Source organism: Fistularia commersonii, chromosome 14, assembly GCF_037954325.1.
Source record: "Fistularia commersonii isolate RoL2024-O1a breed Wild chromosome 14, RoL_Fcom_v1.0, whole genome shotgun sequence".
Lineage (NCBI taxonomy): Eukaryota > Metazoa > Chordata > Actinopteri > Syngnathiformes > Fistulariidae > Fistularia > Fistularia commersonii.
Window position 1 is genome coordinate 9,681,556 of NC_141297.1, and position 13,520 is coordinate 9,695,075.

A 13,520-nucleotide genomic window follows, 5' to 3' on the forward strand; every position below is an offset into this window, starting at 1 on the left:
AAAAATGTCACAGCAGTGAGATAAGCATTTTCAAGTACATCAATAGATATCTAATTGTACAACCATGCAAAAAAAGTGTAGCTGAATAGTGAGTGTGTAAGATTAGGAAGAAGTGCAGTGGTGCAGTTATAGGGGGGTTGTGTGTACAAATTGGAAAAGATGAGTGCTTAGCGCTTTGGCCTCGCAGCACTAAGGACCCTGGTTTCCTCCCATTGTCCAAAAAAATGCAGCAGGTTAATTGGAGAAATTGGGAAATTTGACCAGATGTGTGAATAAGAGAGTGAACGGTGGTCTGTCTGTATTCAAGGGTGTACCCCACCTTTCGCTCTATGGCAGGTGGGATAGGCTCCAGCATCCCCCATGACCTTGAGTAGGGTAAGGAATGGATGGATGTCAGAATGTACAAATATGCATACAAAAGAAATGTGGCTAAACAGTGCGTGTTTTAATTTCATAGAACCTTCTCGTGACTCACTTTATTTGTCCCAGGAATCCTTAATATTCACCTCAAAAGTCACTCTTCACAACTCTACAAACACTTTTACATGTCACACGTGATGGACCAAAAATCACTTCCATCCATCAACAACAGATTAACATGGGAAATCAGTCCTTGTTTTTGGAAAAAGGATAGGCTTTTGCGGTCCTTCTCTTGGTCTCATTCCCATATCTAGACTATTCTGTGAAAAGTGCACAGGTAAGTGGTAAATTAAAGAAGAAACAAAGTATAACAAGAAGAAGAAACCTGTTTGATACTCCAAACTTTTACTTTCAGGTTACATATTGGAACTTCATTGTTCTTTGAAATAACCATTTTCTTGCAGTTAATTGATGATCCCTTCACCTCTCTCTTTGTAACCAAGGCATCAAGGAGTCTCTGAAGTTCCTCTGCTGATTCTGACAGTAAAATAGTTTTTTCTCTCCCATTGTAAACATCTTTCTTCTTCGAGTGCTCTGAGAATCATTTCACTGTCAGAGCTGTAAAGATCTAGAGATAAAACAAAACTTTGTCTGACACCTCTTTCTATATCTGTATACCCATCATCTATCCTTAAGCTTGGAAGCTGGTTCCAAGCTTGACTGCAAATGCAGCTCTTTACCCATTACGTCCAGTTTGCCAGGATCTTTAAACAGGTCCTTGTGTCTAACGTTATCGAAGAGCTTTTGTCTAATCAGTGAACCACATGTAAGCATTTGCAGCATGTTTGCTGCTTTCTCTGTTCAGGTTCTCAAAATAAATATGGCATTCCTGGTACTCGTGTCTTCTACAAATCCAAGCTGTCCTGTCACTCATAATGCTGATTGTCCATGTTTTTTATAGTCCACAGTACCAGGTTTCCTTTAAAGAGCAATGAAGATGGACTTTCTCAGAAGTTCAGCATCCCTTTGGGAATTTTCCATTGTTACAGAGCTTGTGATTGACTTTTGTTGGTTTACTGACTAACAGTCCTCCATTGCCTCAATGATCTCTAACACCACGCCATTTGGCTTGGCTGCCTTGGTGTTCTTCATCATAATGTCTGCTCAGTCATCTGATTTTAGAATATTGGGACCTTCTGCTGAATCTGGGAAACTTGCCTTTGCTTCAGGCTGTAAGTAACTTTTTTTTTTTTTTTTTTTTTTAATGTTTACTGAGAACCCTCTTAATACATTCTTGGGAGTCCTCAAGACAACATCCCCAACACCAACGTATTTCCCCCCTTATTTTCAGGCAATGACAGCAATAGGACGTTCACTTGCCATCATTACTGACTGACATTTGAAAATGTCCATTCCCTTGTTCAACAAATAAAGTAGAACAGGTATGAATACAGCAGAGAGCATTGTGCAAAACATTGTGCACACAGTTTACCCATTAAGAAGTCTAAACAATAAAAGGTGTGTGTGATAAGGTGTGCAAAGAGGTGATTCACCGTATGTTGATCAAGCCGATTGTGTGGAGGGTGGTGCCATCAGCAGTTTGAGGTTTTTCCCTGTTTAATACACTCAGATCTGTTAACAGGAAGGAGGAAATGAAAAAGGTGATATGCCAATGAAATGCTGTGATTTTGTTTTCTCAACATGATACTCTGATTAAGAAGACTACAAGCAATAGTCACTTTTCAAACCAATTTATGCTTGTTTTGTGTGTCTTTTGTACCACAGAAAAATAGTAAAAGTGATCAAAAGTGACTAATCGATCAAGCAATCGCTTTCTGCAACAAAGCTGGAATAGTTAATATGACATATTTCCAGAGGTTATTTGTTATTAAGATAAGATAAGATAAGATAAGATAAGATAAGATAAGATAAGATAAGATAAGAACAACTTTATTTATCCTGAAGGAAATTGTGGTGCCAGAGTTTCAAGCAAAAACACAACAATAATAGATACTAGTAGGAAGGAGGGAGAATAAGAAATACAATAAAATATAAATTGTCAAGGTTAAGGCTATCAAGTGTTTTAAGGTCTTAAGTACAAAGATTTGAAGATTCCCTGCGGCTGAGGGAAGAGGAATTAAAAACTCTGATAGCCTCAGGTAGTCCATAAACAGACTGAATTTAGAATGTTAATTGAAACATTTGAAAGATCACAAAATAGATCAGATCGATTTCTTCCTTTTTATGATATTGTAGACAATTCGTGTGCTTGTGTATTTTGAACGACCTCCCCCAATCCCTAGACTAATGGGGGAGGAGATAGTACATACCCGACGTGTGTGTTTGTGGGTGGGTGGTGGTGGCGGTTAAGGGAGCACAGATGTAACCCTGCAGCAGGTCTTCGTTTAGGAGACAGAGAGCAGGGGATGTGCACGTAGTCTTGCAACATACTGTCGTTTGAGCACACCGTGAAAGAACCTCTGTGCGTCCTATGCGCGCCGTCATGGCCGGAGAGCCCCCGGGACCACTTCAGTGTCCGGTCGCCGAGGACTCGGTCCCGAGTGTCCAAATCAAGAGGGTTGGCGACGGTGGACTCGAATCGAGCTGTGAAGGACTATGATGGCGCAAGGTCCAGCATCTGAGGGTCTCGGGTAGCCGCAGTGACAACCATGGATCAGCTTTTTCGCAGAAAGCGGCTCTGTCTGCTGAAACCCCTGCTGAGTCTGTCTCTAGTCTGCGTGTCCCTCCTGATGATCCACAAGTTCAAACTGGCCGAGAAGGACGGGCTGTTGGTTAAACATATGAGGACCGATGGCTGGTGCGGCTCGGAGTGTTTTTCATTCAAGAAAGCGGCGGTGAAAATGAGTTTGGGGAGCTCCGACTCTCCAGCCCTCGGCAACGGCTCGGATGCGCAGCGTGTGTCCAACGTGACGCCATCCTGGGACGCGCAGGTTCTAAACTGTAGCGAGAACGCGTCGGTGAGGACGATGGACTGGTTTCGGCGACTGGACCCGAGGTTCCATCAGTTCGTTTTGTACAGGCACTGCAGGTACTTCCCTATGATCATCAACCACCCGGAGAAGTGCACGGACGGCCAGGTGCACCTTCTCATGGTGGTCAAGTCTGTCATCGAGCAGCACGATCGGCGGGAAGCGGTGCGCAAAACCTGGGGCAAGGAGCAAACCGTGGACGGGAAGACAACTAGAACTTTATTTCTCTTGGGAAGCCCGAACTCTGGCAAAGACTCCAAGAACCTCCAGAAACTGATCGAGTATGAGGACCATATTTACGGTGACATTTTGCAGTGGGACTTCATGGACACTTTCTTTAACCTGACCTTGAAAGAGGTGAACTTTCTCAAATGGTTTGACATCTACTGCTCTGGCGTGCACTTCATATTCAAAGGAGACGACGACGTGTTCGTGAACACGCACAATCTACTTAACCTCATCGCTTTCAGGGTGGAGGAGCACAGAGAGGTCAACTTATTTGTTGGGGATACCATCACCAAGGCGATCCCCATCAGGAACCGCCAGAGCAAATACTACATCCCAAAAGAGCTGTACGATAAGCCATACCCGCCTTATGTGGGAGGCGGGGGGTTCCTGATGTCCGCTCATTTGGCCAGGAGGCTGTTTGTGGCCTCGAAGGATCTGGAGTTGTACCCCATCGACGATGTGTTCTTGGGGATGTGTCTGCAGAAGCTCCACCTGAGCCCCGAGATGCATGCAGGCTTCAGGACCTTCGGCATCACCCGGCGCAGGGTGAGTCCCATGAACAGCGAACCCTGCTTCTACAAGAACCTCCTGGTGGTGCACAAATTGGGCGTGCAGGAGCTGCTCAGGATGTGGAGCGTTGTCCACAACGAGGACCTGGTCTGCGCGCAAAGGATCTCTATGATTGTCAGTGAGAAGCAGTAAAATCGGTTGCCTGGAGGGGAGTCTAGATTTTTTTTTTTGTTTTCACAAATGACGACTGATCACCTTTCCACCTTCTTAATGAATCTTTTCAGTCAAGCAATATATATTTCCATCCAATCAGTAATGGACTCAACATGAAGAACATTCATTGCTTTCGCAGAGCGTCATTCAGCCCACAAAGGTTAATTTTACTCCTCACGACTTCAACGTTGTGCTACTTTCATGTCCGTTGTGCAAAACCACTACAACACAGCTCTGCAGTGTGCAAGCATCTATGCAAGGTCTGATTTCGGTGCCATCGTGTCTTAATATGAGATATTTGTGATGATTCAATTTTAAAATTGCAATGATTTATGGGATGTTTGTGAAGGCATGAAAATTTAACATTCAAGTGTGTATATGCTAATAATATATTGTTTAATTTCATTATTTAATACTAAATATTCATTTATGTATCATTTGCAAATGAAATTCCAAAACCAAAGAAACTAAATAGATGTGATACTGTAGATGTGTGTATGATAATGTAAATAAACTGGAGGTTTCTGTCTACTTTGGAAACATTGAATGAATAACACATTTGATAGGCACCAAAATGTGTTCATTGAGATGACTTAACCAGGGAAGATTGGGAGTTACGTCACAGCCTCTACATGTTCAGCGCAGTGTAGCTTTATTTGAATTACTGCGGCAGAAAATAGTCATATTTGCAGAAAATACTGACATCTGTTCACATAAAATACAACAAAATATAAATACAGAAGAATATCAAAGTCTGTGAGATAAATTAAGAAATTAATATGCATTAGAATTATATTTTTGTGGTGTTTAGATCTGAATACAATCAGTGGTAATTCAAACAGTGATGTACTTTTAAATTTACTAATATATTTTGTAAAAATGCAATAGCAATCTTGAGACCACAAGAGAGAACTTATCATTGTGGACACTGTCACTAGTGTGTTTATGATGTCATGATCTATATTTCTTCCATATATCATTATTTCAAACTTTAAAAAATAATCTTTAGTCAATACCACATCAAAATCAAGTGACTCTGAGGACAATGCATTTGCATTCAATGCCAGTCTGTTGTTTCCATTTAAACTAAAAGGATTTTTAAAACTATGCCAAGCAGAGGATTGTCGGGAGACATTTGACAGAAACATAAATCTACAATATAATGAAAGCAATGTACGTTCAGCTGTGAAGCATTTCTCCATTCGCAAACTGCTATCATATTCATATAAAAGATATAGAGAAGCATTAAAACAGGTGAGAAGTCAACAAGGGAAGTCTACATTTACACAATGTATGGCTTTAAGGCCTTATATGAAGTAAACTCAACAAAACCTCATATCCTCTGCTCCATGTTCACGGACTCGAAAATCAATATTGTATTAATGATCAGACAGATCAGATAATTGTAGAAGAATTGATGAGATTTTTGTGCTGGCTGAAAACGGGTAGTTCAGCCTGGATCTTTCAGAAGAGTTTGAGGTTTAAAATGGTGTTTATACAACCATAAATGTTTAAAGGAAATTTTACTGTAACTTATAATTTATACATCATGGAGTTTATCACTGGAAGAAGGTGTTTAAGGTCCACCACGGTTCTGGAGGATCTTTTCAGGAAAATCTGTGATGACATCATCTGTGTTATCTTAGATTTGTGGCGTGCAGGTTATTTCATAAAGTTACTCACTGTCTATTTTCTATACAACTTCACCAAACACGTGCACATTTTGCTTTTTGTTAATAATTGTCGGTTTACATTGTACAAAATGTTGTAGTGCCATGTGACCACAGTATCTTGTATTTCCTTTGTTGGAGCACTTCTTGAGTCACAAAAGTCCCCAACTTTATGAAGGTAAAGAATTATTTTACATGTCTAAGATTCTGCGGAGCTTGTCTGTGATTAATAATGAATGACAAGAGGCTGAAAACAGCAACTTTACAAAGGAACACAAGGAAAGGGGTGTGTCGAATTTGCTAGTCGCACACATGGAGACAATACTATTAGGCTTGATGTTCACTCGAGCTGTCTTAAGTCTGTGGACTCTCTGTTATGGAGCCAAAATTGAATTTGCGTTAATGTGGCAAATGAAAGTGCCTTCTTAAGTAAATATGTGACTATAATGAAATTAAAATATGTGACATGAACAGAGAAAAAGACACATCTTCACATAATATGCGAACATTTTAGGAAATATGTGAAGCATGCTCATTGTTTCAGTCAACAATCAGACATTAGCTTCCAAATCCTGGTATCTGTAACTCTTAAACCCTCTTTAAAGGTGATTCTATGAAGCAAATGGGGACATGGAAGTATGCAAAGTTGATCTGATGTTACAAAGGGAATGGTTCTTTCAAATGTTGGATCTCAATGTTGCTGCAAACCAGCTTCACTGATTCCCAGGTGTCTGTCCTCTGATCAGAGGAGACAAGGATGGGATCCGACTACCTCTTCCCATGGGCCTGGCTCTGGCCCCAACAGACCAGGCCTGCTTAAACTTGGCTCCACCAGCAGCCCTGCCTGGAACGAGCATACACACACACACACACACACACACACACACACACACACACACACACACACACACACACACACACACTTTTAGAGTAAAGCACTGCCAGACCCCATTTTTTATGTACTACAATATCAGTAATCAAATTAGGTACAATGTACAGTATTACTCCTTCACAGAGAGCTATCAGTAAGGTGACACCACACAGCTGCATGCAGGAAAGGATCCTACCCATTAACCAAGTGTGAGGTGACCTATAGCATCTCAGGGGAAACCAGCAATGTCCAAAAAAACAAACAATACAAAAAAACAAGCAAAACTTACTTCCTGTATGAAAACCACAGGAATTAATAATAACATCAGAAACAAGTTATTTAATCCAAGAAGGCATTTCATAAAGATCCATCATATACCAGAGTACTAATCAGAACTACAGCACGGAAATATGTCAGTAATGATTAAATGTGAAGTACATCTGATACTGTAACTTCATTTTTTTTAAGTGAACAAGGGAAAAAAAACATTGTTTTAAAGTAAAAATACAGTCTCTTTGACAAAAGCCAAGGTTTTTGCCTTTTTTTGCTGAGTTACCAAATTTTCATTCAATTGGTCTTAATTTGCTGATTAGCCAAGTGAATATCTATCTTTCTTTTCTAAATCATGAGTAACTAAAATGAGTAAAGTAAAAATGATTCACTTTTGAATATGAGCAAAATAGGCAATCAACAAGAAAACACACAGACGACAGAATAAAATTAGTAACCATGTAGAATTTGACAAATGATCAGAAAATTGGGGAGAAAAGAATTGACAATTATAATTACATTCTAAGGAATATGTTTAAAAATTGAAAATGGAATTGGATAAAATTATGATGGAAAAATCTTCAAATCCTCAGCCAGACTGAGAGGTATCTTGATTTACTTTGGACTACATTGTTTTTAACTTGATTAAATATTGTGTGCTTTTGCTGTTAGCAGAAGACTGTTGTGTCAGTCAGGTTTAATTTTATAGTTGACTCGATCATGTAACCCCTTGTAAGTTGTCTAAGGTGTCAGTTTGGTTTTGTAACGGCAAGAACTAAGTGAGTAACAATAATGTGTCACTCGAGCACTGACTTCAACATGGCAGCTGTTTACATTACCCCTAGAGGAGAACTCTCCCATTCAGCCACAGCAAGAAGATAATTAGCAGATTAAACCAGATACTGGCATTTTCTGGTTTGAAATAAAGGGGTGCATAATACAGCTCAGTGCAGGCAGAAGATTAAGTATAAAGCAACTAGCAGCCAGAGTTTTTTTTTTGAAAAAGCCATTTACAGAAAAGACTGTTTTGCTGCAAGTTGTTATAAAGTATGGCTGCTGTTTATCTCTCAGCCATTATCTGAGCTGCTAAATCCCCTGTGCTGAATACCTTTAAACAAAATATAAACATTTGTTACTTGTTTACTAGTACAAATATATTATCAGCGAAATGCAACAGTTTACCAGTGATTATGGTGGAAATGGGTAAACATCTGCTTCTCATGTACAGAAGTTAATCATTGTTTTTATTAATATTTATGTAGCCTTTTATCCTATAATTAAGCTTCTATTTTTGTGTTGGCAAAAGCAGTCAAGCTGGAAGCATTCCTGACAGTCCTTGTTTTAATGTTTCATATTTTCCACTGTCCCCTGCTCTTCTCTATACCCTTGAGAGCATTTTAGACTGACAATGAGGTGTGCTTGTATAAATTCTAAGCATAGTGGGATCCAGCCCAGCACAACCCGTTTTAAACCAAACAACTTTGCATTTCAGTTGGAAACTAAACCAAAAAGCTAAACGTCTGTCATGTGTCACGTCTCATACCCTCATAACACCCCTGTCTCTATCACATTCTTGGCCTCTATCTCTGTCCTTCACTCTTGGTCTATCTCTTTCTGCCCCAACTGGTCAAGACAGAAGGCTGCCTACTTTGACCTCTGTCCAAGGTTTCTGTCCAGTGAAAGGCAGTACTCTCTTGCCAGTGCCGCCAAGTGCTTGCTCATGTGTGAGTGATGGGCTTTTGAAAATCCTTTTGAAAAGTGTGGTCTCGACCTGCTTTAAATGTTAAGTATCATGAGAGAATTCTGTTGTAATTTGGAGCAATATAAATAAAATTTGTATTTAGTTGACTTCTTCCAGATACCTCTGGAAGGACAGAGGAGCTGACCTTCAGACTGGTTTATTCATGTTTCTCCCAGGACACACCAAAATCCGCCTGTGAATCAAGGAATTAACTTGGTTCTACCATTTTGAACCATGAGTGTACAGTATTGTTGATGTACTGTCCTCTAAAAACAGCAAAAAATGTTAGGCTATACCTTGAATTAATTAAATTCACTGTGCTGAATACTTTGAATATTTTACTTGAGAATATCTAAGGAGGACCCTCTGAAGTTAAATGGCAAAAGATGAAAAAAAATTCATATAATCATTACAAAGTTATTTGTACCTGCAATACCAATGGACACTATCAAAGAAGAAGATTTCCTGTCTTGATATTAAGTCCAAATAACATCCATCTATATTTCACTTAATGTATATGGTATGATAACACATCAAAATGGAAAATAAAATGACCAATGCATTCCAAGTACTGTCCGTCACAATTTTTTCATTCCTTATTTTGTGCTGAGGAAGGAAAGCGTCACTGAAATGGTGATATATGAACATTTTTCAACAGGCATGTGCACCTTTCTGGGGCTCTCACACTGAGCCTTGGGAAGGACGGGGTGTATGAATGCATTACCTTGTGCTGGCTGGGTTCTCTGGCACACCGCAACCCTACGTGAGTTTTGTTTACAGCCCTCCCTGCCCATGAGGTGAGCCTTCCAGGCCTGGAACAGGGACAAAGTAGCTCAGTGAGTTCATTCCTGTCCTGGCTAGTCTCTCAATTGAGACAACCATGGGTGACTGTGGGCCCAGTCAAAGCCCGTATGGCTACTTTCCCTCCCACTAACACTACAGTCTTTCATTGGCTCTACATACAGGGCTCTGGTAATGTAAGTGTGACTTTCTTTTTTTTTTCCCTTCAAAAAATTTCGTTGTGTGTGTGTGTGAGTCAAGGCATTGCATGTTGTAAATCTGAGTTTGAGAGAAAATAGCAGCGACAATAAACATTCAAGCATGTCCCATTTCTGAACCTACCTGAATAGAACCTGGTTAGAAGCCATTAATAAAGACCTCAAAACAAAACATTCCTCAACTACAGATATTGTATCATTGCTGCTTCCAGTGCTTACATATAATCATGTAAGGTAGTACATGTAATGTACTACCAGGTGTGGGGATATACAATTGAAACCAATTAGTGTTGGATTCAGTGGACAAGTGTTAATGATACTTGTTCTCAATCAAAATTGATATGGCACAATTTACAGATATTACCACAATAAGTTTTTGCATTTTCAAAGGAAAAATAATGTGCAACGTCCATTAAGGCTCGAAAGGAACATCACGACATCATCAGCTATTGAGCTTTCATGACTGTTACAAAGTTTCTCGATACCTCTTGGTGGTGAAGTTGGATCATTTGGATAATTTGTGTGGCTCTTGTCTTTCTTGGATCAGAATGCTGTGTGACTCATAAGAATCAAGCTGTTTTTCTGGTCATAATTCTAATTCTAGTACCTTGAAAATGCAACAAAGCAGAACACAATTTTTTTTTTTTTTTGAAATCGGATACGCTGTACTTTCAGGGGATAGTAACAAAATCTGAAATTATTTCTTTCCAGAAGACCAGTAAAATTTCAAATCGAAGTCAGAGATTAAAATAGAAAGTCTTATAAATCTACAGTGAGAAAATACTGATATAGCTTCTAAGGTCAGACTTTTTTCCAGTTGTGACCCAGGAGTTGTTGGAAATCTCAACTTATCTACAATTACATAGCAAAGGCTTTCTCTGGCATTGATTGTTGGCTTAATAATTACTTCTGTTAAATACCATTACGTTACCCAATTCCAACATGATCTCTGTTTATTCAAACCAAAACATGCAAAGAATGTGATGGTTTTGTCTTCCTTTTGAGAGGAATAAAGCTGTTCTTTAGGAACAAAGTCATTTTGAAGTTTTTAAAGGCCAACAACTGTGGTGCTTTACCTCTGCACCTGCTATTCCTGCAGTCTTATATTATACACTGTCAAGTTCCTGTGGTGATATGAAAGAAAAATAAAATGTGAAATAGGCACCACTCAGGTTTTCAGGAATGTGTGCAGAGGCAGTTAGAAGTGACCCTCAAGTGGGTCATTTTGAAAAAAAAAAGGCAATTTGCCTTTTTGCCACAATTTGGAAGCAGGGACAACAGTTACTACAAAACCAATGTAAAAATAGCAATAGAAGGTGTACTGTAAATGTAGAAATATATATACCTGTACATAACTACTTTCGCACATAATGTGCAATTTGTATGTTTATGCCACTTCAACACAGCATGCTTGTTACTGCTGGTTCACCATCATGCATGTACAGAATCTCACCTCTTCTCCAGGTTTGAAGTTGCTGTGACATAAAGGACAGTGGTTGCAGGCTTTACCTGAGATGGGAGCTGAAAACAGAAACACAACACCTTTCAGTCACATCTTATACAATTACAGAAGATGGCCCAGAAACAGCACAGAGGAAATGCTGAAATTACATGAAGGAGCACAGTTTTAAATACAAAAAGGACAAGAATATAACTCAAATAACTTGAAACACTCAGCCATTGCAACTCATAATTTTAACCAAACTCTCTTTATTACCTCTTTTAAATATTAGTGGAAAGACCAACGTTAATGGTGTTAAAAAATACTCATTCCTATCAATTATTCAAGCAAACATATGGTTGGTGTTCTCTGCTGCATGTTTGACCATTTACGTCTGGGAGTTAGAAAACATCCTCTTGGGACATACAATATATACAGAACATCAGGCATTTTATTTACAGATAAATTATTGAAAAATAGCTGTAGTTCTCACTGTCATATCAAGATATGTTATTTTTGCCTTGTCTAATAATAATACATTTTATTTAAGGTGCCTTACTTGATATTCAAGGACACGTACAAGTTATATGCTATCAGTTCCATTTGTGTTGACAAAGCATTGTTTTCAACACTGTGATGTTTCAGCTGTACTTCAAGTCAAATTTCAGCAGCTGGTCCTGGAAGCAACATTGACTGATGTGACTGTGGCATTATTTTCAACAAGAAAACCACTGTCAGCTCTTCAATTTGATTCTGAAATATCACCACGTAGACTATAAAGGGAAGTTCAAACACCTTACAGGTGATAGCTCATACCTGTAATTCCCTGTTTTTTATTTTTGAGTTTCAATTATTTCAATATGAGTCTAGCCAGTCATCCGATTATGGCAATAGGATCCACAACTCAGACGATGGCTAAAATCAGTGAGAAGGTCATATGTTTGCCAGGAGTCCCATCTGGTATGTTGTGGTTTACAATAGTTGAATGACATGGGTTCTCTGGTTGCAACTTATTCATGGAGGTCACTGAATAAAATGACTAATAAGACAAAATCCTTGCATTACCTGCTTTGTTGAAAAAATGCTGAAGCCAGTTAGTGTGTCACTTCATAAATAGAAAAAACACTAAATTTTACAGTGAGAATAGCCAACTTTAGCTTCTGACTGACTAGTAAAAGAGGCATGGTAAAGCATGATTTTTCTAATTTGTTCTTTAATCGAGTGGTTGTTTTTGAAAGCTGTTTCGGCAGAGGCAAAGGCTTATTATCAGCTTGCTTGCCAGCAACTGTTACTTCCAAATTAGCCTTGGCAGCACTTGCTTCAATGAACTTCTACCAAATGTAGGCCTCGTGGCCTTATTATACATAATCCCCCAATTTAAGGACAATACACCAGGATCATGATCTTGACTTGTAATGATCAAACACACAGCCAAATCAAATAAATTGTCTTTTAGGCCAAACAGAGGAATGTTCTTGAATGGCCAAGTGATTTGAACTCTGTCAACCTGAGCATGTATTTTTCTTGCTGAAGCCTAGAATGAAGGCAAACACCTGAAAAACAAGCACATTGTGAATGAGACTTCTGTTGCACTTGGGCATTTAACCCGGTCATTTAAAAATATCGAACTAAATAAGACAAGGATTTTTTCAGGGGACGGGAAGGGGGAACTGATGTCTCCCTACTAAATATCTGCATTGTGTGTTCTAACACTTGGGAAAAAGAGACAGACGACAAAAACTACTGTTGCTGTGATCCTTTTACAGTAACTTTTCAACAACACATTATTAAATGTCAAATTTATAAAAAAAGAACAATAGTTATTCAGGAAATCATCACTGTTGAATTACTAGAGTGACGTTCATGTCTGAAATGGGTTTTTTATATTTTAGTAATTTCCTGGGGTGAAATTGAAACTACATTTGGCTACTCATTCGAGATTATAGCATGACAGGCAAAAACATATGAACTGCTTATTGCTTTGCATGCTGTATCTAAGACTTTCACCACATAAAACATTTCCAAAAACTCTTAAAGAGAAAACTCACGGTTGCAGGCAAGCCCACGGATGTGGTGATTGAGATCCTCAGTGGCCACTGCCTCTGAGCAGAGCTGGCACAGGCTGAAGTTTGAGCTGCTGTCACATTCACCAAGCAGGTGTTCTGTAAGGCTGGCTATCTCTACAACCTATAACCACAGTGGAGAGCTTTAGTCCATAACGTTCACTA

At 39.1% G+C, this 13,520-nt stretch overlaps 2 protein-coding genes across 3 annotated transcripts in view; one reads left to right on the forward strand and one right to left on the reverse strand.

Moving 5' to 3' along the window:
- Window positions 1-2,777: 2,777 nt before the first annotated feature.
- Window positions 2,778-13,520, reverse strand: part of cep104 (centrosomal protein 104) — a 30,583-nt gene continuing 19,840 nt past the window's right edge. For both annotated transcript variants that reach the window (XM_086159121.1, XM_086159120.1), the window contains 4 exons: window positions 13,341-13,479; window positions 11,305-11,372; window positions 9,578-9,665; window positions 2,778-6,815 (listed from right to left, as the gene is read on the reverse strand). In XM_086159121.1, the coding sequence (XP_086015247.1) occupies window positions 6,685-6,815; window positions 9,578-9,665; window positions 11,305-11,372; window positions 13,341-13,479 (426 nt within the window). In that variant the 3' untranslated portion in view covers window positions 2,778-6,684. The remainder of the gene's footprint in view (window positions 6,816-9,577; window positions 9,666-11,304; window positions 11,373-13,340; window positions 13,480-13,520) is intronic.
- b3gnt7l (UDP-GlcNAc:betaGal beta-1,3-N-acetylglucosaminyltransferase 7, like) lies at window positions 3,030-4,832 on the forward strand. The gene has a single exon (XM_086159122.1). It carries the CDS (start codon window positions 3,030-3,032, stop codon window positions 4,278-4,280), a length of 1,251 nt encoding a protein of 416 aa, XP_086015248.1. The 3' UTR covers window positions 4,281-4,832.